Source organism: Tachyglossus aculeatus, chromosome 23, assembly GCF_015852505.1.
Source record: "Tachyglossus aculeatus isolate mTacAcu1 chromosome 23, mTacAcu1.pri, whole genome shotgun sequence".
Classification (NCBI taxonomy): domain Eukaryota; kingdom Metazoa; phylum Chordata; class Mammalia; order Monotremata; family Tachyglossidae; genus Tachyglossus; species Tachyglossus aculeatus.
Window position 1 is genome coordinate 28,725,549 of NC_052088.1, and position 25,471 is coordinate 28,751,019.

At 46.4% G+C, this 25,471-nt stretch overlaps 1 protein-coding gene across 6 annotated transcripts in view; it reads left to right on the forward strand.

Moving 5' to 3' along the window:
- The window catches only part of CAST (calpastatin), a 142,117-nt gene that overhangs the window by 11,182 nt on the left and 105,464 nt on the right, over positions 1-25,471 (forward strand). For all 6 annotated transcript variants that reach the window (XM_038765955.1, XM_038765956.1, XM_038765959.1 and 3 more), the window contains exon 2: positions 6,694-6,762. In XM_038765955.1, the coding sequence (XP_038621883.1) occupies positions 6,694-6,762 (69 nt within the window). The remainder of the gene's footprint in view (positions 1-6,693; positions 6,763-25,471) is intronic.

The following is a 25,471-nucleotide window of genomic DNA, read 5'->3' on the forward strand; positions in this document are numbered from 1 at the left end:
CCCCCACAGTAAGAGGATGGGAGGGGGAGGAGGAGCCTGCAAAAGAGACTGAGAAAGAACGACTGGAGAGATAAGAGGAGAACCAGGAGAGGACGGAGTCTGTGAAGCCAAGGTCAGATAACGTGTTGAGGAGAAGGGGGTGGTCCACAGTGTCAAAGGCAGCTGAGAGGTCGAGGAGGATTAGGACAGAGTATGAGCCGTTGGATTTGGCAAGCAGGAGGTCATTGGTGACCTTTGAGAGCGCAGTTTCCGTGGAATGAAGGGGACGGAAGCCAGACTGGAGGGGGTCGAGGAGAGAGTTGTTGTTGAGGAATTCTAGGCAGCGCGTGTAGACAACTCGTTCAAGTTCAACTCGTTTGAACCCATGACCTCTGACTCCAAAACCCATGCTCTTTCTACTGAGCCATGCTGCTTCTCTGTATAGAGCAGACACTAGACATGAATTCAAGATGGAGTTGGAAAGATTGATGGGAGAAAGGCCTAAAAGGGAGGGGAGAGTTAGGGATTTATGGATCCAGGCCTGATTAGACAGTTGTTTGCCTTCCTTGATTTCTACCATCTTTGTTGCTTCAAGTGCCCTTTGGTGTCAGTGGAGGTAATTCTGGGCTGGATTGTATGAAACTTTCAGAAGCAGCATGGCATGGTGGATAGAGCACGGTCCTGGGAGTTAGAAGGTCATTGGTTCTAATCCCTACTCTGCCACTTGTCTGCTGTGTGACCTTGGGCCAGTCACTTCTCTGTGCCTCTGTTACCCCATCTGTAAAATGGGGATTGAGACTGTGAGCCCCATGTGGGACAGAGACTCTGTCCAGCCTGATTTGCTTGTATCTACCCCAGAGCCTAGTACAGAGCCTGGTACCTAGTAAGTGCTTAAAAAATGCCATAATTATGAATTATTATTATTACAGTGCTTTACACACACACAGTAAGCGCTCAGTAAGTATGATTCATTTGGATACTTGGATCAGACCTAGGATGGTCTTGCTGATGGCCTTACATGTTTTTAAGTTCTGATCTGACAAGTACTAACACATCTTGATCCACAAGGATTATTTGACTGATTCATTTAAAGCAGTTAACATAATAATTGTGGTTTTTAAGTGCTTATTATATACTGAACCCTGTGCTAAACATTAGGGTAGAGAGAAGATAATTAGCTTGGCATTTTAATGAGTGCTTAATGACTACCACTAGTGTTATTATTTCAATCACTTTTTGTATAGGCTATATTTTTATTTTTGATCTTATTTCTATTGTACAGATGCAAAGCTGTGTAGTCTAATGGAAAGAGCCCAGGCTTGGGGAGCAGAGGAATGAGTTCTAAACTCAGCTCTGCTGCTTTGTTACTGAATGATTTTGGGCAGTCACTTAACTTTTCTGTCCCTCAGTTTCATCATCTGTAAAATGGAGTTTCAAATATTGTTCTCTCTCCCATGGTGTAGGGGGTAGAGCAAGAGCTTGGGAGTCAGAGGGTCATGTTTTCTAATTCCAGCTCCACCACTTCTCTGTTGTGTGTCCTTGGGCAAGGTATTCCGATTCTCTGTGCCTCAGTTACCTTATCTGTAAAATAGGATTTGAGACTGTGAGCCCCACTTGGGACACGGACTGTGTCCAACCTCATTAACCTGTATCTACTCCAGTGCTCAGTACAGTGCCTGGCACAAAGTAAGCACTTAATACCAATAATTATGGTATTTGTTCATTCATTCAATCATATTTATTGAGCGCTTACTGTGTGCAGAGCACTGGACTAAACGCTTGGGAAGTACAAGTTGGCAACATATAGAGACGGTCCCTACCCAACAGTGGGCTCACAGTCTAGAAGGGGGAGACAGAGAACAAAAGCAAACATATTAACAAAATAAATAGAATAAATATGTACAAATAAAATAGAGTAATAAATACATATATACAGGTGCTGTGGGGAGGGGAAGGAGGTAAGGCAGGGGGATGAAGAGGGGAGGCAGGGGGAGAGGAAGGAGGGGGCTCAGTGTGGGAAGGCCTCCTGGAGTAGGTGAGCTCTCAGTAGGGCCTTGAAGGGAGGAAGAGAGCTAGCTTCTTGGATGTGTGGAGGGAGGGCATTCCAGGCCAGGGGGAGGACGTGGGCCGGGGGTCGACGGCGGGACAGGCGAGAACGAGGCACGGTGAGGAGATTAGTGGCAGAGGAGCGGAGGGTGTGGTCTGGGCTGTAGAAGGATTTGTTAAGCACTTACTATGTGCCAAGCACTGTTCTAAGTGCTGGCGTAGATACAAGGTAATCAGGTGGTCCCAAGAGAAGCTCACAATTTTAACCCCCATTTTGCAGATGAGGTAACTGAGGCACAGAGAAGTGAAGTGAGTTGCCCAAGGTCACACAACAGACAAGTGGCGGAACAAGGATTAGAAGCCATGACCTTCTGACCCCCAGGCCCATGCTCTATCCACTAAGCCACGCTGCTCCTTGGAGTTGCTAGATACCTAATCCTGCCCCTCAAAGAGCTTATAGTCTAGTGGGGGAGATGGACATTAAATACAGATAAGGGAAATAGCAGAGTATAAGAGTGTGGGCATAAGTGCTATGGAGATGGGGTGAGGATCAAAATGGTTTTGGAGTGAGCTGTTGATCCAAAGGTGACTGGTCAATCAATGGTATTTATTGAGCGCTTACTATGTGCCAAGCACTTGTGTAGCAATAAGATAAGTTGGGTACAGGCCATGTCCCACATGGGACTTACAGTCTTCCCATTTTACAGCCTGAGGTAACTGAAGGCGGTCCACAGAAGTGAAGTGACTTGCCCAAGGTCACACACACACACACACACACACAGCAGACAAGTGGCAGAGCTGGGATTAAAACCCAGGTCCTCTGATTCCCAGGCCTGTGCTCTTCCCTCTAGATCCCACTGGGCCTCCTGGGCATGGGGAGGTCTGCAGTGAGAGACCGAACTGTGGTTGCTGGGATTATTTTGGGTTTCTGAGCTCTTGGACAGGGATTGGCTTCCGTGGGATGGATTTAACTGGTGCTCCCTGACAATAACAGGAACATCCTCAATCCACCTTGGAGCAAGCCCAGCCCAGTCTAGTGACTGTAAGCTCCTTGAGGGCAGGGTTCATGTCCATTTCCCAAGTGCCTTGTGCAGTCTCTGCACACTTCATTCAATTCTATTTATTGAGCACTTACTGTGTGCAAAACACTTTACTAAAAGCTTGGGAGAGTACAATATAACGGAGAGGAAAACATTCCCTGCCCACAATGAGCTTACAGTCTAGAGACGGAGACAGACATTAATACAAATAGATTACAGAGTTGACTGTGGGCTCCTTGATGTCAGTGATCATGTTACTAAATTCTGTTCTCTCCTAAGCATCTTGTACAGTGCTTGTAACAGCTTTTAGAGCAGGGATCATGTCTTTCAGTTCCATTGTACCCTGCAATACTTACGTACATATCTGTAATTCAATGCCTGATTCCCCCTCTAGGTGATAAGCTTCTTGTGGGAAGGGACTGTGTCTGCCAGCTCTGTTGCATAGTACTCTCCCGACCTTTGGTTACCATTCTCTGTACACTGTAAGCGCTCCATAAATAACACTGATTAATCGGTGCCCTCCCAAATGCCTCGTACAGCGCTCTATCCGCAGTAAATTCCTGATAAAAACCAACTGATTATGGCGAGGCTGTGGAACTATTCCCAAGGATCAGCCGGATGTCCCCTTTAAAGGAAGACTTCTGAGGAACCAAGGGGCATTTCACATGTTGGTACTTGTTAAGTGCTTACTATGTGCCAAGCACTGGGGTAATCGGGTAATCAGGTTGTCCTACATGGGGCTCACAGTCTTCATCCCCATTTTACAGATGAGGTAGCTGAGGCACAGAGAAGTTAAGTGACTTGCCCAAGGTCACGCAGCTGACAAGTGGCAGAGCCAGGATTAATAATAATAATAATAATAATGACGGCATTTATTAAGCTCTTACTATGTGCAAAGCACTGTTCTAAGCGCTAGGGAGGTCACAAGGTGATCAGGTTGTCCCACAGGGGGCTCACAGTCTTAATCCCCATTTGACAGATGAGGTAACTGAGGCACAGAGAAGTTAAGTGACGTGCCCAAAGCCACACAGCTGACAATTGGCAGAGTCTGGATTTGAACCCATGACCTCTGACTCCAAAACCCAGGTTCTTTCCACTGAGCCATGCTGCTTCCAATGGATGACCCCCTCTGACCTCCTCGTGGGCATCGAGCATGTCTACCAACTATGGACTCTCCCAAGGGTTTAGTACAGTGCTTTGCACACTGTCAGTGCTCAATAAATACCACCGATTGACCGAGTTAGTCCCAAACTGGTGTTACCCATGGTAGCTCTGCTCTGAGATGCCATCTCCTGCCCACAGTCTTGGCTCTTTGGAGTCTAAGATCCAGTGACACATTTTGCCAGAGACAAGCTGTCGGCTTGGTCGTGTTGGTCAGATCCCTACTTGACTAATTACAGGGTGACTCCCTAGATTGCTCATTGATGTCTGATGCTTTGGTTTTACTTTCAGAACTGAATTCGTGGAATTTTGTAAAGTGCTGTTTATGTGCTGAGAACTGTGCTAGACCCTAGGATTAGATACAGTATACAGTATAATCAGATCAAACAGGCCTTTCCAGACTGAGTCCCCTTTTTCCTCTCCCCCTCCCATCCCCCCAGCCCTACCTCCTTCCCCACCGCACCTTTATAGATGTTTGTACAGATTTATTACTCTATTTTACTTGTACATATTTACTATTCTATTTATTTTGTTTATGATGTGCATCTATGTTCAAGACTGAACTCCTTATCTTCCCTCCCAAACCCTGCCCTCTCCCAGACTTTCCCATCACTGTTGACGGCACTACCAGCCTTCCCATCTCACAAGCCCACAGCCTTGGTGTCATCCTCAGACTTAGCCCCCTCCTCCCAGACTGAGCCCCCTCCTTCCTCTTCCCCTCCTCCCCCTCCCCATCCCCTCTGCCTTACCTCCTTCCCCTCCCCACAGCACCTGTATATATGTTTGTACATATTTATTACTCTATTTTATTTGTATATATTTATTCTATTTATTTTGTTAATATGTTTTGTTTTGTTCTCTGTCTCCCCCTTCTATCATCATCATCAATCGTATTTATTGAGCGCTTACTATGTGCAGAGCACTGTACTAAGTGCTTGGGAAGTACAAATTGGCAACATATAGAGACGGTCCCTACCCAACAGTGGGCTCACAGTCTAAAAAGACTTCTAGACTGTGAGCCCACTGTTGGGTAGGGACCGTCTCTATATGTTGCCAACTTGTACTTCCCAAGCACTTAGTACAGTGCTCTGCACACAGTAAGCGTTCAATAAATATGATTGAATGAATGAATCCTCGACTCTGCTTTCTCGTTCACCGCTCACATCCAATCCGTCACAAAAACTGCAGGTCTTACCTCCGCAACATCGCCAAGATCTGCCCTTTCCTCTCCATCCAAACTGCTACCCTGCTCGTTCAATCTCTCATCCTATCCCAACTGGATTACTGCATCAGCCTCCTCTCTGATCTCCCATCCTCCTGTCTCTCCCCACTTCAATCTATACTTCATGCTGCTGCCTCGATCATCTTTGTGCAGAAACGCTCTGCGCATGTTACTCCCCTCCTCAAAAATCTCCAGTGGCTACCAGTCAACCTACACATCAGGCAAAAACTCCTCACTCTCGGCTTCAAGGCTCTCCATCACCTCACCCCCTCCTACCTCACCTCCCTTCTACAGCCCAGCCTGCACCCTCCGCTCCTCTGCTGCTAACCTCCTCACTGTGCCTCATTCTCTCCTGTCCCACCATCGACCCCTGGCCCATGTCCTCCCCCTTGCCTGGAATGCCCTCTCTCCGCACATCCGCCAAGCTAGCTCTCTTCCTCCCTTCAAAGCCCTACTGAGAGCTCACCTCCTTCAGGAGGCCTTCCCAGACTGAGCCCCCTCCTTCCTCTCCATCCCCCCTGCCCTACCTCCTCCCCCTCCCCACAGCACCTGTATATATGTTTTATTATTACTCTATTTTACTTGTACATATTTACTATTCTATTTTAATTTGTTAATATATTTTGTTTTGTTGTCTGTCTCCCCCTTCTAGATTGTAAGGCTGTTGTTGGGTAGGGACCGTTTCTATATTTTGCCAGCTTGTACTTCCCAAGCGCTTAGTACAGTGCTCTGCACACAGTAAGCACTCAATAAATACGGATTGAATGAATGAATCTAGCTTTACTTCTATTTATTCTGATGACACCTGTCCACATGTTTTGTTTTGTTGTCTGTCTCCCCCTTCTAGACTGTAAGCCCGTTGTTGGGTAGGGACCGTCTCTATATGCTGCCAACTTGTACTTCCCAAGCACTTAGTACAGTGCTCTGCACAAAGTAAGTGCTCAATAAATACGATTGAATGAATGAATGAAACACAGTCCCTGACCCTCTGTGGGTTCACAATCTAATGGGGAGGGAGGCCAGGCATTGAATCCCCATTTTTCAGATGAGGAAACTGAGGCCTAGGTAACATCTGCCCAAGATCACACGGCAGAAAACTGGGGGAGCTGGGACAAGAACCCAGGTCTCCTGACTCCGAGGCATCTGCTCTTCCCACTAGGTCACAGAGCCTTTTAGGATGAAAGATGCTTCTATATTATTGTGGTACCTTTCCTTTATTTAGTATCCCTGTTTTTATTTTTACAGCAAGTTGGCACCAAACCAGGTGGGACACCTTCCAAACCAGGGGAGAAGAGAGGATCCGAAGCAATCGAGGTATTTCTACAAAATGCTGGATGGTAACGTGTACCTGAATGTAATGTCGCTAAAAGCTTAGTATAACTGGTAGTCATCAGTAAAATGATTGAAAAGAAGGCTTGAAGTTATGAGGCATTGAGGCATTCTAAAATAGGAGTCTGGGTGGATGGGGAGGCTGATGGTATCCCTTTATCTAAAGGATGGAAAAGTTGGAGAGAACTAGCATAGGCAGTAGAAGCCATGTGCTTCTCAAGTTTTGCCACCTAACCAAATAATGATTAATTCCCCAGAAGGGGCTTTCTTGTCCTTCAAACAAACATACTGTTTTATATCTACTCTAGTATTGATATCTCTCCCAAAAGCACTGATTGAAATCAATCAATGGTATCGATTGACGCAGCGAGGTCTGTTGGATGGAGCACAGGCCTGGTAATCTGAAAGACCTGGGTTCTAATCCCGGTTCTGCCATTTATCTGCTGTGTGACCTAGGGCAAGGGTTTTAACTTCTCTGAGCCTCAGTTACCTTGTCTGTAAATGGGGGTTAAAAGACTGCGAGCCCCATGTGGGACGTGGGCTGTGTCCAACTCGATTATCTTGTATCATCTTCTTGAAATGCCATAGTCGTTTCCGACCCATAGGGACTCTGTGGACACACGCTCTTCAGAACATCCCATCTTCTATGACAGAGTCATTCTGGCATACGTATCCATAGAGTTTTCTTGGTAAAAATACGGATGTGGTTTACAGTTTCCTTTTTCCACGCAATAAAATCTTGAGTCTCTTCCGTTGTTTTTGATAAACGTTTTGATCCCTTGATCACTTGACTCTTTCCCGTGCTGCTGCTGCCCAGCACAGGTGAAGCGACTTTGATGCTTCGGCTTAGACCTTTCCATTATGAGTAACGATATATGACGTGGCTCTAAACTTCATCAGCATATGCAAACTCTCCTGCCCCGATAAGGCCTGTATTCATAGGAGAGATCTCCTACCTACCCTGGTGCTTAGTACAGTGCCTGGCCCGTAGTAAGTGTGAAACAAATGTCATTAAAAAGGAACAACCCAACTTTAGCTTTTTAAGCTCCTAGCAAGAGAATAGACAATTTGAACATTTGACAGACAAGCTGAGCCTCACTTTAAGGATATCTTGGCACCAAAATTAATTATTAATTCAGATGGAGAGCAGTTCCTGTTTAAGTTGGAATACTATGTATTGTGCAGGCCTTGAGGGTCTCCAAAGCCAGGAAATGGTCAGTCTTGTGTTTTCTTTTGGCCTCTTACTCTTGAGAGAATCTGCCATGAATTATTGATTCCTCCAAGGTTGGGAGTTTATCTGGGACAGATAAGGTTGTTAAGGTTTGTAATTTAGATATGTTGGGAGTGCAAACTGGTTTTAGGTAAGGTTTGCATTTAAGGTTTGTGTTAAGGGGAAACCATGATAAGGAGCCCAGGTGGAAATAAGGCCAAAGACTAATGGAAAATTGGTGCATTCAGAGAGGGTGGACTTTACTTTTTAAACACTTCGGGTGCACTCTGATTCCTGGGAAGAAGGAACCTAATAATTGCAACACTCCCCCTTTTAGACTGTGAGCCCGTTGTTGGGTTGGGACCGTCTCTATATGTTGCCAACTTGTACTTCCCAGGCACTTAGTACAGTGCTCTCCACACAGTAAGCGCTCAATAAATACGATTGAATGATAAGTGCTCAATAAATACGATTGAATGAATGAATTGAGACTCACAGTCTAAGGGAAAGGGAGGAGAGGTATTTGATCTCCATTTAGCAGGTAGGGAAACAGGCACAGAAGTGTTAAGTGACTTATCCAAGGTCACAAAGCCGGCAAGTGATGGACCTGCAATTAGAACCCAGGTCTTCTGACTCCTAGCTTTATGTTCCTTCCACTGTCACACTGCTTTCCTTGCCTTAATAGAGAGAACTTCAGGGATGGGAAGGAAGCAGATTCTTGACTCTGGTTGTCTGGAATAGATTAGGACCTCATAGGCCTCTGTTCTCAGTAGCATTGGGCTGTCCTGTTAGACTTGCAACCAGGAGAAAGAGAGAGAGAGAGCATGAACGAACGAACACAAGAAAGGTCTCTTCCAGATGACCCTCCATCACTAAATCCTGTCGGTCCCACCTTCACAACATCACTAAAATCTGCCCTTTTCCCTCTGTCCCAACTGTTAGCACGTTAATACAATCACTCATCCTGTCCTGTCTGGATTACTGCTTCAGCTGCCTTGCTGACCTCCTAGCCTCCAGCCTCATCCCACTCCAGTCCATACGTCACTCTGCTGCACGGATCATTTATCTACAAAAATGTTTGACGTGTCGCCCAACTCCTCAAAAGACTCCAGTGGTTGCCCGTCCACCTCCACATCAAACAAAAACTCCTCACCATTGGCTTTAAAGCACTCCACCACCTTGCCACTTCCTATCTCACCTCGCTTCTCTCCTACTCCAACTCAGCCTGCGGACACTTCACTCCTCTAATGCTAATCTTCTCTCTGTGCCTCTGTCTCACCTATCTCACCGCCAACCCCTTGCCCACATCCTGCTTCAGTCATGGAATGTCTTCCTGACTCAAATCTGACAGACAATTACTCTTCCACCCCTTCAAAGCTTTATTGAAGGCACATCTCCTCCAGGAGGTCTTCCCTAACTAAGCCCCCCTTTCTTCTTCTACTCCCTTCTGAGTGGCCTTGACTTGCTCCCTTTGTTCTTCTCCCCAGTCCCACAGAACTTATGTGCATATCTGCAATTTATTCATATTAATCTGTCTCCCCCTGCCAAACTGTAAGCTCACTGTGGGCAGGGAATGTCATTGTTTATTGTTTTGTTTTCTCAAGCACTTAGTACAGTGCTCTGCACACAGTAAGCACTCAATGAATATGATTGGATGAATGACCCTAGACTGTAAGTTCATTGTGGGCAGGGAACATGTCTACCAACTGTTACATTGTGCTCTCCCAAGCACTTAATACAGTGCTCTGCACACAGTAAGCACTCAATAAATATGATTGGATGAATGACCCTAGTCTGTAAGTTCACTGTGGGCGGGGAACATGTCTACCAACTGTTACATTGTGCTCTCCCAAGCACCTAATGCAGTGCTGTGTACACAGTAAGCACTCAAGAAATATGATTGATTAACCTGTGTTTGAGGTCATTTGGTGGGGGGACAACAGTCAGTGGTTTCGGGTGAATTGTACTTTCCAAGCACTTAGTACGGTGTTCTGCCCACAGTAAGAGCTCAATAAATACTATTGAATGAATGGGATACATTCTCTGCTGTCACCTGTGCCTGGGGAGCCCTTTTAGTGCCTTGTACCTGGGCTAAGAAGATGGGATTTTAGCATATCCTTTAGCAGTTGTAGGAGCAAAAGCAGCCATGACATCCCTGCTCCCCTTCCGGGACAGACTTTCCAAAGCCTTCCTTCCACCTAGTCATCCTTCCCGCAGGTGATCTGGCTTGTCTGGCCCGCAAACCTGGCAGAGTCAGAGCGAGGCAAGATTACAGGTCTAGACTGCTCTTCTGGGACTTGAGTCCCCTTTTATAAAATTGTATTTGTTAAGCTCTTTTATGTGTCAAGTGTTGGGTTCATTAAAAGTTTATCAGTTTGGACAGAGTCTCGTATCACATGGGACTCACAGTCCAGGTAGGAGGGAGTAGGATTTAATAACCATTTAATAGTTGAGGAACCTGAAGCACAGAGAATAATAATTAATGTGGTATTTATTAAGTGTTTACTATGTGCCAGGTACCTACTAAGTGCTGGGGTGGATACAAACTAATTAGCTTGGACACGGTCCACATCTCACATGGGGCTAACAGTCTTAATCCCCATTTTGCAGGTGAGGCAACTGAGATGAAGTGAAGTGACTTGCCCAAGGTCACACAGTGGACAAATGGCAAATCCAGGATTAGAACCCAAGTCCTCTGATTCCCAGGCCCATGCTCTATCCACTAGGCCACACTGCTCCTAAGAGAAGTGAAGTGACTTGGCCAAAGCCACACAGCAAACAATCAGCAGAGTCAGGATTAGAACTCAAATCCTCTGTCAGGCCCATGCTCTTTCCACTTGGCCACACTGCTTGCTATTGTTTCTTATCACTGATGACTGTGCTTTCTAACTTACAAATGTGATTGGTGAGTAAACTGTGCTCCTTCAGACAAACTTGGGTTCCAAGATAGAGGGCCTTTCAGGTGTAGATGAATCTTTCTGTACCCTGGCCAGATTATCAGAGGTTGGATGGTCACACTTCAGTAGAGGCCAGAAGAAGTCAGGCAGAATGGAGGTGGGTTGAATGGATTGTGTTTTTGGTCACCCTAAAACAGCATGGCCTAGTGGAAAGTGCACAGACTTGGGTCCTAGTCCCGGCTCCTCCACTTGTTTACTGATTGACCGTGGGTAAGTCATTTATTTTCTCTGGGTTTCAGGTTGCCTCATCTGTAAAATGGGGTTAAGAATTTGAGCCCCATGTGGGACATGGACTGTGTCCAATTTGATGAGTTTGGGTCTAGCCCAGCACTTAGTACAGTGCCTGGCATCTAGTAAGAGCTCAACAAATACCATTTAAACCTTCCGTCCGTGCCCCAGCTTTCCTTGACTTCATCTGGCCCCCAGTATAGACATTTTGCAATTTATCCTGGGGTTTCAGCATCTGCACTTTAACAGATGTGTTCAATATCCTGCTAGGTACTTGAGGGACCTGATGATTGGATCAAGCAATCATATTTATTGAGCATTTACTGTGTGCAGAGCAGTTTACTAAAATTGCTTGGGAGAGTACAAGAACATAATAAGTATATTTGTTAAGCACTTACTATGTGCCAAGTACCATTCTAAGCACTGGGATAGATATAAGGTAATTAGGTTGTCCCACATGGGGTTCACAGTCTTAATCCCCATTTTACAGATGAGGTAACGGAAGAGCAGAGAAGTTAAGCGACTTGTCCAAAGTCAAACAGTTGACAAATGGCTGAGCCAGGATTAGAACCCACGACCTCTAACTCCCAAACCCATGCTCTTTCCGCTAAGCCACTCTGCTTCTACACATGGGAGAGTACCATTGATAATGATAACAAGAATAATAACTATGTCATCTAAGTGCTGGAGTAGTTAAAAGCTAATCAGGTGGGACTGTGTCCCTGTTTCATGTGGGGCTCAAAGTCTAAATAGGAGGGAGGACAGGTACTTTATTCCCATTTTACAGATGAGGAAACTGAGACACAGAGAAGTGAAGTGATGTCACCCAGGGTCCCACAGCACACAAGTGGCAGAGCTGGGATTAGAAGCCAGATCTCTTGACTCCCAGGCCTGGCTTCTTAGCACTAGGAGACCCTTTTGGTTGTCATGTTGGCACCTCCTTCTCCCACTATAAATTTGCATCTGGAAGAATGAAGATGGTGTTTGTTCCCAGACGTGTGTGTTGGTCTCCCTCCCTCAAGTATACTTGGCACCTGACAAGACTCAAGTGCTGCAGAGTGAGACAAAGAAGTGCCCAAAATGGGCATCTCTGACGTACCTGGTTTTCAAATTTGGCTTGCTTCTCCCCAGTGCTTTCCCATAAAAATGCTGCCTCTGCACTTTGTCCCACATTCAAGTTGAATAGTCACTTTATAAACCCAATTCCCTTACTTTTCCTTTCCAAACCGTCCCTTGGACTCCCAAACGAGTCAGGCTTAAAGTGGCACAAAAAAAGGAAAGACCAAATGAAAAGCTGTCATCAATCCTGCCCACCTACTTCACATCAAGCACTGGGTCTCCTCTTCGAATCACCAATCAAACGTAATTAAAGTGTTTGCAGGAGCTGTGGGTGGTATGTTCCCGGTGGGGCTGGGCAAGCTTCCCCACTGCAGCTCAACCAGCTCCTGAGAGTGGGCAGGCAGAAGGCATCATTGGCATCGGGCAGTCTCATTGCATCGTAGCTCTCTGAAGAACATCTGGCTTGCTCCTCCTCTATCCCACTTCTCTGCCTACTTTTGTGGATTTCTCTGGGTCAGCAGGCCTTGCTCTGAGATGAGGAAGGAAGCGGATCAGTCGGTTGATCGGTTAGTATTTATTGAAGCACTTCCTCTTTGCAGAGTACTGCATTAAGCATCTGGGAGAGCACACCAGGTTAGAAATCCTGATCCTTGCCCTCAAGTAGCTTACAGTTTACTGTGTGCAAAGCAGTGCACCAAGTGCTTGGGTGGGGATAGTAGAGTTTAGATCCGATCTCAGCGCTTTCTTTGGGGTTAGGGAGCTCTCCCAAGCACTTAGGACAGTGTTCTGCACACAGTAAGTGCTCAGTAAATGCCATTGAGTAATCAGGGAGCTTTCAATCTATTGTGTGCAGAACAATGGGTTAAGATCTTTGGAAGAGTACAATAGAGTTTAAAAGAGATGTCCTCAGAGCCTACAGTGTAACAAAAAATCATTTTGTTCAGACCCCACTGAAGTAATTGGTCTTGAGGTTCCACAGAGGAATGTGCTGTGTTTGGGCTTGTTTGCTGACAGCAGAAAAAGAAGGAAACTTCACATATATAGAAGCATGGCCGAGTGGAAAGAGCATAGTCTTGGGAGTCAGGGACCTTGGTTCTGATCCTGACTTTGCCAAATGCTTGCTGTGTGATGTTGAGGAAGTCACAACTTCTCTGTACTCAGTTCTGTTCTCTCTCCTACTTAGACTGTGAGCTTCTTGAGGGACAGGGACAACGTCCAACCTAATTTACTTGTACCATAAAGTATTCACATTTACTCCACTATGCACTTTCTGCGCTTTCAAGAGAGCCCAGAATTTTTTATTTTTCCCTTTCAGATACGCAATTATTCTCTCTTAAAGTTAACGTGCAAAGGATCTGTTTGGATAGGACTCTGCTACCAGAATCATGAAACACTCTATAGTTGTGAAGAGATACATAATTCAGTCTTGTGATTAAATTTCCCTTCAAAACGTCCCCAATCTGGAATTTATGAGTCTAACAGGTTCTCAGGCTACAACTTATTTTTTCTGACTGTGACTTGCTCTAAATCAGTTCATGGTGTTTACTGAGAATTTTCTCCATGCTGAGCATGGTAATAAGTGTTTGGGAGAGTTAGTCAATATGATCCCTACCCGTGATGAAGAAGCAGCCTGGCCTAGTGGCAACAGCACAGGCTTGGGAGTCAGAGGGCATGCATTCTAATCTTGTCTCTGCCATTTGTCTGCTGTGTGACCTTGGGCAAATCACTTAACTTCTCTGTGCCTCAGCTGTAAAATGGGGATTGAGACTGAACTCCATGTGGGACAGGGATTTGTCCAACCTGATTACTGTGTATCTACCCCAGCGCTTAGAACAGTGCATGACACATAGCGCTTAAATACCATTATTATTATTATATTTGAATGAATAACCCCCACGTGTGTGTATGTATAGGTTGGCGGTGGGGGGTCATTCTTTCATTCTTATCCTAAGATTTGAGGAACTTTTGGGGACACACTTGCTAAAAAGAACATGAGAGAGTACCATAGAACCATCCCTATCCTTGCCTCTTCCCTTAGTATGTCTCAGAGATGCTAACTTGGCTGATTCATATAGGATTGGCTCCATAATAATGCATCTAATAACCAAATATCTTCCAAGGAATAGTTACGGATAACCTCTCCCCCTTACTAATGATAGGCCTACTACTATGTACATAACATAATGTATATAATAAGATGCCTACAATATCACGGGATGGCATTTGCACTGACGATAATGGGCTCTCTTTGATTCTTATCTTTGCAAAATGTTTGTGTTGTGTTCCACAGAGTGAATCCATATCTTGGGCTCATCCCTTCCAGGGCCTTAGGTTGTGGTGTCATGTGCCCAGGCTAGCATTTGGAAGAGGGGAAACAAGGAGAGAGATTCCTATGGGATCAGTCCCACGGCAGGAGCCATCCTTCCGGGCAAAGCGTAGACCTGGGAAGGCTGCTCCTGCAGGTAGAGAGACTTTGAGACATCTTGAAATGGTCTTTCTCTCCCAGAATTCCCCACCTTTCTTCTCTCCCACAGCCAGGACTGCTGGCAGACTTGATCTTCCTGTTTAGGAGCCAGAGAAAGTTCCTACTCCATAAGCTGTAACTTATGGAGTAACTTTTAGACTGTAAGCCCACTGTTGGGTAGGGACTGTCTCTATGTGATGCCAATTTGTGCTTCCCAAGCGCTTAGTACAGTCCTCTGCACATAGTAAGCGCTCAATAAATACGATTGATTGATTGATTACATTGCCAAGATCCGCCCTTTCCTCTCCATCCAAACCGCTACCCTGCTCGTTCAAGCTCTCATCCTATCCCGTCTGGACTACTGCATCAGCCTTCTCTCTGATCTCCCATCCTCGTGTCTCTCCCCACTTCAATCCGTACTTCATGCTGCTGCCCGGATTGTCTTCGTCCAGAAACGCTGTGGGCATGTTACTCCCCTCCTCAAAAACCTCCGGTGGCTACCAATCAATCTGCGCATCAGGCAGAAACTCCTCACCCTGGGCTTCAAGGCTTTCCATCACCTCGCCCCCTCCTACCTCACCTCCCTTCTCTCCTTCTCCAGCCCACCCCACACCCTCCGCTCCTCTGCCGCTAATCTCCTCACCGTGCCTCGTTCTCGCCTGTCCCGCCATCGACCCCCGGCCCACGTCATCCCCCGGGCCTGGAATGACCTCCCTCTGCCCATCTGCCAAGCTAGCTCTCTTCCTCCCTTCAAAGCCCTACTGAGAGCTCACCTCCTCCAGGAGGCCTTCCCAGACTGAGCCCCCTCCTTCCTCTCCCCCTCGTCCCCCTCTCCATCCCCCCATCTTACCTCCTTCCCTTCCCCACAGCACCTGTATATATGTATATATGTTCGTACATATTTATTACTCTATTTATTTATTTAACCTGTACATATCTATTCTATTTATTTTATTTTGTTAGTATGTTTGGTTTTGTTCTCTGTCTCCCCCTTTTAGACTGTGAGCCCACCACTGTTGGGTAGGGACTGTCTCTATGTGTTGCTAACTTGTACTTCCCAAGCGCTTAGTACAGTGCTCTGCACACAAGCGCTCAATAAATACGATTGATTGATTGATTGATCAAGTTGAGACCCCAGGGGTCGGGGGGCTTGACAAACCACTCTCTCTACCTTCAAATCCTTATTAAAATCGCATCTCCTCCAAGAGGCCTTCTCTGACTAAGCCCTCCTATTTCCTGCTGCCACCCCCTTCTGTGTCAGAAAGGAAGGGGTAGGAAGCGGGGTGTTTGAGGATATGCAACGTTCACTCCCACACCCCTAAATTGGGGTTGGGAGGGAGGTCCAGAGGCTCCCTTAGTTTAGGGGAAATTGGGGCAGCCACCTGTGGCCTTGTGCAGCCCTTCTCTGTGGGAGGGAGGGAGGGAGGCATCACTGCAGAAGCTCCACCCCACAGGAACCAGAAGCAGCAGAAGAACTGGGATGTTCCAGTTTCTTCCCGAAATTCACTCTGGGGCTTTGTTCTTCGAACTCCCTGCTGCAACTCTGAAAGAGGCATCCTGATTTTTTTTCTCCCCCTGCTTCCCAACTCCCAACTTCACCATAGGCCCTAATTCTCCCGGGAATAGCCCTAAAATGGGCTTCTCATCAAAAGCCAGAGAGAAGCAGCACGGACTAAGGGATAGAGCATGGGCCTGGGTGTTAGAATGACGTGGGTTCTAAGCCCAGCTCTGCCACTTGCTTGCTGTATGAACTTGGGAAAGTCATGTCACTTCTCTGGGCCTCAATTCCCTCATCTATAAATTGGGGATTAAGACCGTGAGCCCTCTGTGGGACAAGGACTGTGTCCAATCTGATTAGCTTGTATCTATTCCAACGTTTAGAATAGTGGCTGGCACATAGTAAGCGTTTAACGAATGCTATTCAAATCAAAGAAACAAAGCCAAGGGTGGGATTGAGTGCAAGGAGGATGAGCTGGCAGCCAAGCAGCTTGAACCAGTTGAAAGTGCACCTGTTGAGCACTTACTGTGTGCCAAGCACTGACCTAAGCATTGTGGTAGACACAAATCATCAGGTCCTACATGGGACTCACATTTAAAGTAGGAGGGAGAACAGGCATTGAATCCCCATTTTGCAGATGAGGGAACCGAGGCACACAGAAGTTACAGAAGAGTCGCCGCTTCTCAAGTCCCTCTAAAACTTGCAACTAAAGAACCTTGTGGTTCTTTCGGGCCTTCCTACCTGTTGAGCTGCAAAGTAAAATGCTGCCCGTGTTAGAACTAAGCTAAATCCAGATTTCCCCTTCCTCATCGGTGGAACAGGAAGCCAGAAGACTGCTCCTGTTTGCTCAGGAGTGGCTTCTCAGTGGGACTAGCTTTATCTTCTTTCTTTGCTGGTTTTAATATTAACTGCCAGCGATATTGCTATCCGTAGGAAGCAGCATGGCCTAGTGGATAGAACACAGGCCTGGGAGCCGTGGGTTTTAATCCCGGATCTGCCACTTGGCTGCCGTGTGACCTTGGGTAATTCACTTCATTGCTCTGTGCCTCAGTTACCTCATCTGTAAAACGGGGATTGAGACTGTAAGTCTCATGCGGAACAGGGATTGTGTCCAACCTCATTTGCTTGTATCCACCCAAGTGCTTAGTACAGTGGCTGGTACACAGTAAGCGCTTAACAAATACCCCAGTTATTATTATTATTATTATTATTATTATTATTATTATTGTTGTTGTTATTATTATCTGCTCTTCGTCCTCATCCTTCTCCAGGGCAGCTCTCTGATTAACCATCTGCAGGGGCATTCTTGGTCTGCATGAAGATTCAGCACTCCCTGAAGGCATGGGCTGGGGCAGGGCCCAGGGTGGGGAACTAAGGCTGATGCTTTTGAGGACTGAATGACTAATTTTTTTTGTGTGTATTTGTGATATTTAAGTACTAAGCATTGGGGTATAAACAAGATAATTGGGTTAGGCACAATCCCTGTTCTATGTGGGGCTCACAGTCTAAGTAGGAGAGAGTAGGATTTAATTCCCATTTTATAGATGAGGAACCTGAGAGACAGAGAAGTTAAGTGACTTGCCCAAAGTCACCCAGTGGATGAGTGGCGGAGCCGGGATTTGAAACCAGGTGCTCTTATGCCCAGGCCTGTGCTCTTTCCACTAGGCCATGCCTCGTCCACTATTTGTAGGTAGGCTGACCATGTTATTTTTGTTGACAATCAGGATACCATCTCTTGGGAAGTGAGGGGTTAAAGACCCTCAACATTCTGGGGTGTCCAAATGGCATAGTTGCAGAATGCTAGAGGCTCAAACCAGAACGGGTTTAAATGCAAATGGTTATAATAAAGATCATAGGCAAGTCACTTAACTTCTCCGGGCCTCAATGACCTCATCTGTAAAATGGGGATTAAGACCGTGAGCCCCCCCGTGTGACAACCTGATCACTTTGTAACCTCCCAAGCGTTTAGAACAGTGCTTGCACATAGTAAGCACTTAATAAATGCCATCATTATTATTATGGTATTTTTTCAAGTGCTCACTATGTGCAAAGCACTAGGTGAGGTACAGGATAATCAGAGAGAGGAGTCTCTGTCATCTGTGGGGCTCCCAGTATCAGGTGGAGGGAGTACAGATATTGAATCCCAATTTTACAGGTGAGGAAACAGACACAGAGAAGTGAGGTGACTTGCCCAATTTCACACAGCAAAGTGGTGGAGATGGGATGAGATTTCAGCTCCTTTGATTCCCAGGCCTGTGCTCTTTCCACTAGGCCATGCTACTCCCAAATCCAGGCACTTAATGTGAATCATCTGAAGATGGGGTTCCCCTGGGCTGCTCAAGCTTAACAGGGACAATTCTGGGGCACTGGTATATATATATATATTTTTTTTTCCAGAATGGCCCAGCACAGGCTACAAAAATCCAGAATGGTCCCAGCTTATCCAGGATGTATGGTAGTTAAGAGCTTCCCAAAGCCAGGCCCCGGGGCTTTATCCATCCTTCTAGACTGTGAGCCCACTGTTGGATAGGGACCGTCTCTATATGTTGCCAACTTGTACTTCCCAAGCGCTTAGTACAGTGCTTTGCACACAGTAAGTGCTCAATAAATACGATTGAATGAATCCACTAGGCAACCTCTTTACTCTGGGTTTGTGTTGGTTGTGCTGCATTTTGACTACGCCTGCTGGGAAGGCAATTTATTTATGTTTGATTTCTAGGCAGAAGGGCAATTTTATTGTGAGCCTACTGTATAATTTATGGTCCTAAATATATAGTTGATGTAGTTATGGGTGGCACCATTCTACTAAATAAGAACCCTTCTGGAAGGCTTTTATAGTCAGTAACAATATGACTCTATTTTTCTCATTCAGCTTTCCACGTCTGAGCTGTTTTTGGGTGTTGGTTTTGTTTTGTTTTTTTTTGTATTTTTGCTTTTGGATCCGCTGAAACAACTGGACTTGATCCAGTCGCCTAGGGAAGCAATGCTGCCAGTGTTTTAAAGAGTCTTTTGCCTCTGGAACTCCCTAGAGTTCTTACACAATGAGTTGCCAATTTTCTGACACAAATAAGCCCTATAACCCAATCCATTATCTGCGGGGTGTGGGCTGGAGGGGATGGGTATAAGGATGCAGAAAGGGAGAAATAAATGGCAATGCTATCAGCTTGCCTTTATGGAAAATGGTAGGTGATATTCTCTCATTGGGAGAGATCAGTTGAAGCACTTGGGAAGAGCAATGTTTTAAGGGTCTCAGATGGGTGGGAATGAAGACTTGGGATGAGTGCTTATTCTGAATCGGCAGATCGCAGACTTCACGTAGCTGCCAGCAGGAAGGTGGGCCTCCATAGCCCTGCAGATCAGAGACCTGAAAATCAAAGCTCAAATGTGGAGTGTTTGCAATTAGAGGGGGAAATGAAATGGGGACTCATGAGGTTAGACCATGAAAATGAAATCACAGGCCATGTTACAGATCTCATTAGAGGCCGACAAAGCCAATCATTGGTCCAGCCATAGATTGGTGGTGTTGAATAGAAGACTTGGGCACACCTTTGTGTTCTCCTGGAGATCTGGAATGGCGAGATCGGACTGGCCCTGCGGCCTTCTGGGGAGATTCCAGAGGCCCGATGGGTTTACCTGTCATTTCAGGGCGCAGGCGGGTGGGAAATGATGGGCATTGGCTGATTAGGCCCCACCTCAATCCCCCACTCCAAGGGACACCAGCCAGGGTGATCCCACTTCCTGGAAGTCCCAAGCCCTCCCCTCCGGCCTCCCATCCTTGGCACCATGGCTTGGCATCCTGGAAATGTGCCCCTCTGCTGGCAATAGCTAGCCCAACCCCCATGGTGCAGATGGATTTGGATGATTAACTGCTTGTTGTCTGGAGCAGAGTAGCCTGCAGCAGGGAGATGGCCTAGAGGGTGAGACTTAGAGCCAAATGCTTGTTTATGGTATTTAAGTGCTTACTATGCACCAGGCGTTGTTCTAAGCTCTGGGGTAGATCCGAGGTAATCAGGTTGTACCCAGTCCATGTCCCACATGGAGCTCACAGTCTGAATCTCCATTTTACAGGTGAGAGTTTGACTGTGAGCCCACTGTTGGGTAGGGACCGTCTCTATATGTTGCCAACTTGTACTTCCCAAGCGCTTAGTACAGTGCTCTGCACACAGTTAGTGCTCAATAAATAGTATTGAATGAATGAATGAGAGTTACGGAGGCACAGGGTAGTGAAGTGATATGCCTAAAATCACACAGCGGACAAGTGGCTGTGTAGGGATTAGAACCCAGGTTCTTCTGACTCTGAGGCCCGTGCTTTATCCAATAGGCCCCACTGCTTCTCATGTTGCTTGGGATCTGTGAGTTAGGTCTGAATGGATCGTTTTCTTGAACTCATAGCAGTAAACAATTTATTCAAAAGAACTACTAATTCAAGCGCTGATGGAATTTTGGAGTTCAGTGTGGCTTAGTGGGTAGAGTGCAGGATTGGGAGTAGAGAGGACCTGGGTTCAGGTCTGCCAGTTGCTTTCTGGGTGACCTACTTCACTTCTTTGTGCCTCAGTTTCCTCAAGTGTAAAATAGGAATTCAATATCTGCCCCTTAAACCATGAGCCCCAAGAGGGACAGGGTCTATGTGTGATTAGGTTTGTATTACATCTTCCTCTGTGCTTAGCACAGTCCTTGGTGCATAGTGACTAATAAATATTACAATTATTGGTATTATAGCAGGCTTTAGGATGTGTCCATTTAGTGGTGGAGTGCTCCAGATCTGTAGGATTCTTGAGGGCAAGGATCATGTCTACTAAATCAGTTTTACCCTCCCAAGTGCTCAGTACAGGCCTCTGCACAGAGTAAGTGCCCAGTAAATACCACAGATTGATAGATTGACTGAAGCAGCATGGCCTAGTGGATAGAGCACAGATCTGGGAGTCGGAAGGTACTGAATTCTAATCCTAGCTCCACCACTTGCCTGCTGTGAGACCTTGGGTAAGTCACTTCACTTTTCTGTGCCTCAGTTACTTCATCTGTAAAATGGAGATTAAGACTGTGAGCCCCATGTGGGACAGGGACTTTGTCCAACCTGATTTGCTTGTATTCACCCCAATGCTTAGTACAGTGCCTGACACATAGTAAGAGCTTAACAAATACCACAATTATTATCATTATTATTTTGAGGTGAACCTCTCCTTCCTTACGCACTGCAGGATGAATTTAGCATCTTGTCCAAACTCTGGTAGATCACTCTCTCAGCCCAGACAGAGTCTAACCTCCCAGAAGCATCTTCCAGACCTGCAAACCTGAATTCCTATAGGATTAATTCTATTTCCCTGGAATATCAGTGAAAATCAAAATTAATCAACTGTATTTATTGAGCCCTTACTGTGTGTAGGGCACTGTACTGAGTGCTTGGGAGAGTACAGTACAATAGAGTTGGTAATAATAATAATGTTAGCATTTATTAAGTGATTTCTGTGTGCAAAGCACTGTTCTAAGCGCTGGGGAGGTTACAAGGTGATCAGGTTGTCCCACGGGGAGGCTCACAGTCTTCATCCCCATTTTACAGATGAGGGAACTGAGGACCAGAGAAGTGAAGTGACTTGCCCAAAGTCACACAGCTGGCAATTGGCAGAGCTGGGATTTGAACCCCTGACCTCGGACTCCAAAGCGCCTGCTCTTTCCACTGAGCCACGCTGCTTCTCTAGACAGGTAGACATGATTCCTGCCCTCAAGGACCATAAATTCTAGAGGGAGAGCCAGGCGCTAAAATAAATTAACGTAGGGAAGCCACGGAGTTTATAGATGTGTACATAATCCCACCAGTATCTTCAATTTTTCCAGCACCGTCAGAGGAGAGATTAACCCGGTAGATGTTCAGAATGTCAGAAATAGGGCAGAATATAAACCATCTCCAGGCCCCAGGAGATTCAATAAAGGGTAACAATACTCAATGCTTGTAAGCTGATGGAAATATTAGCAATCTAACTTGACTTCAGATTTTGTTAAGAATAAATAATGATCAGATATTCTAGAAAGGATAAAGCTGTCAGCTCCTAGCTAGAAAGAACTGAAGTTGCTCCAGTATAATCTAGATGTATTTTTAATGGCACCAGTTTGGGACGGCTTAACTTGTGGTCTGATGACGGTGGCTAAGTGTCGTGATGTGTGGGTAGTGCTGGGGCACTATGGAAAGATGGCCGAGGCCCTGGTTCAAATCAGGGAGGCTCTTGGAAGATTGTACCCTTCCACGTGTCACAGCTCAGAGGAAGCTGTGATATTTTCCTTGGGCTTCTCACTACTTGTCGTGGGCAGGGAATGTCTGTTGTATTGTCCTCTCTCAAGTGCTTAGTACAGTGTTCTGTACATAGTATGTGCTCAGTAAATACAATTAGCTGACTACTGAGCTCTGGCCAGCAGGGAGGAAGTTAAACCCTGAAAGTCAGTAGACAGATAAAGTTGGAGCTAGAGAGTGAGTTTGATTGTCCCGGTCACAAGAAGCCTCTGAAAATGGCAAGCTCTGTGCACTTAAAGACAGGTCTGGGAAATCAGGGCAGGATACAGACAGGCTGGGGAACCGGTCCAGGTTTAGGTTAGAGGTCTGGCTTGGGGTCAATTCAGCTCCGGCCTTCAGTGGTCCCTCTGTGGTGCGTCTTTTCTGTGGACTGGGCATGGCATTGAGAAGCAGCCTGGTCTAGTGGCTAGAGCAGGGACCGAGGTTCTAATCTCTGCTCTGCCACTTGTCTGCTGTGTGACCTTAGGCAAGTCACTTCACTTATCTGTGCCTCAGTTCCCGTCATCTGTAAAATGGGGATTAAGACTGTGAGCACCATATGGGAAAGGGACTCCCAGGGCTTAGAACAGTGCCTGGCACATGGTAAGCACTTTACAAATACCATAATTATTATTACTACAGGGGCAGGGTAGGGAGGTCGATTCAGGGGAGAAGTTACACCCTCTTCTCTTCTGTCTTTTCTCACTTCCTGGTCTTTTTGCTCCCTCTTTCTCCAATCAGTTCTTGCCACCCCAGCCCCTGGACCTGCTTTTTTCCTCCATCTCTAGGCCCCCCTGAGGCTCAGTGGGAGGAGGGTGATGGGTAGTTGAGGGGGAACGGGAGGGAGCCAAGTTTTCCCTCAGGCCAGTCTCTGGATGTTGGATTGTATACCGCAAATGCACTTTGTGCCCTCAGAGTCTTCTGGATGGTGCAGAGTCACCTGGAGGGAACTTCTTTAGTAACTCCATGCTCCTTGGGAGTTTGTCCAGAGCTGAGGCAGGTGGGAGAGGGGGTAGATTAGTACTCTATAATCTGTGACACCTGGCTGGCACGTTTCTGTTAAATTGTAAGCTCCATGAGAACCATCTCTTGTCTCATCATAATTATAATAATTATTAATCATGTGTGTACCATATGATAAACTCTGAGATAACAGTCATTGTGGTACCCATTTAAGTGCTTACTGGGTGTCAAGCAGTGTGCTAAGTGCTGGGGTAGATCAAGATAATCAAGTGGACACAGTCCTTGTCTCATAAGGGGTTCTAATCCCGATTTCACCACTTGTCTGCCGTGTGACCTTGGATAAGTCACTTAACTTGTCTGTGTCTGTTTCCTCATCTGTAAAATGGGGATTAAGATTGTGTGCCTCATATGGGACAGGGACTGTGTCCAATCTGATTAGCTTGTATCTACCCTAGTGCTTAGAAAAGTGCTTGACGTACAGTAAATGCTTAACAAATACCATCATTATTAAGGGGCTCCCACTCTAAGGGAAAGGGAGAGAAGGTATTGAACCCCCATTTTACAGAAAAGGAAACTAAAGCACATAGAAGTGATGTGACTTGCCCAAGGTCACACATAGCAGGTATGGGGCATAAATGAGATTAGAGCCCATGCCCTCTGACTCCTGTGCCTCTGTTCTATCCCCTAAACCACACTGCTTCACGGTTGTAAATTCCCATTAATCAAACAGCATTGACAAATAGGGCCTCTCTTGGGAACAAGCTCCTAAATTAGGGAACTTTATGATCCAACAATTATGGCTGGTAAACGCTGGTTCCCAACACTAAAGTACTGTATTTGATTAGAATTAAATATCTACTGTAGCCCTTACTGTAAATATCCCCTTACTGTAGGGGTTCCTCAAGGGTCAGTTCTTGGTCCCCTTCTGTTCTCTATCTACACTCACTCCCTTGGTGAACTCATTCACTTCCGCGGCTTCAACTATCATCTCTATGCTGATGACACCCAAATCTACATCTCTGCCCCTGCGCTCTCTCCCTTCCTTGAGGCTCGTGTCTCCTCCTGCCTTCAGGACATCTCCATCTGGATGTTTGCCCACCATCTAAAACTCAATATGTCCAAGACTGAACTCCTTATCTTCCCTCCCAAACCCTGCCCTCTCCCTGACTTTCCTATCACTGTTGACGGCACTACTATCCTTCCCGTCTCACAAGCCCACAACCTTGGTCTCATCCTTGACTCCACTCTCTCGTTCACCCCTCACATCCAATCCGTCACCAAAACCTGCCAGTCTCACCTCCGCAACATCGCCAAGATCTGCCCTTTCCTCTCCATCCAAACCGCTACCCTGCTGGTTCAGTCTCTCATCCTATCCTGACTGGATTACTGCATCAGCCTCCTCTCTGATCTCCCATCCTCCTGTCTCTCCCTACTTCAGTCTATACTTCATGCTTCTGCCTGGATCATCTTTGTGCAGAAACGCTCTTGGCATGTTACTCCCCTCCTCAAAAATCTCCAGTGGCTACCAATCAACCTACGCATCAGGCAAAAACTCCTCACTCTCAGCTTCAAGGCTCTCCGTCCCCTCGCCCCCTCCTACCTCACCTCCCTTCTCTCCTTCTCCAGCCCAGCCTGCACGCTCCGCTCCTCTGCCACCGCTAACCTGTCCTCACTGTGCCTCGTTCTCACCGGTCGCACCGTCAACCCCCAGCCCACATCCTCCCCCCGGCCTGGAATGCCCTCCCTCCGCACATCTGCGAAGCTAGCTCTCTTCCTCCCTTCAAAGCCCTACTGAAAGCTCGCCTCCTCCAGGATGCCTTCCCAGACTGAGCGCCCTCCTTCCTCTCCCCCTCTTCCCCCTCGCCATCCCCCCACCCTACCTTCTTCCCCTCCCCACAGCACCTGTATATATGTTTGTACATATTTATTACTCTATTTTACTTGTACATATGTACTATTCTATTTATTTTATTTTGTTAATTTGTTTTGTTGTCTGTCTCCCCCTTCTAGACTATGAGCCTGCTGTTGGGTAGGGACCGTCTCTATATGTTGC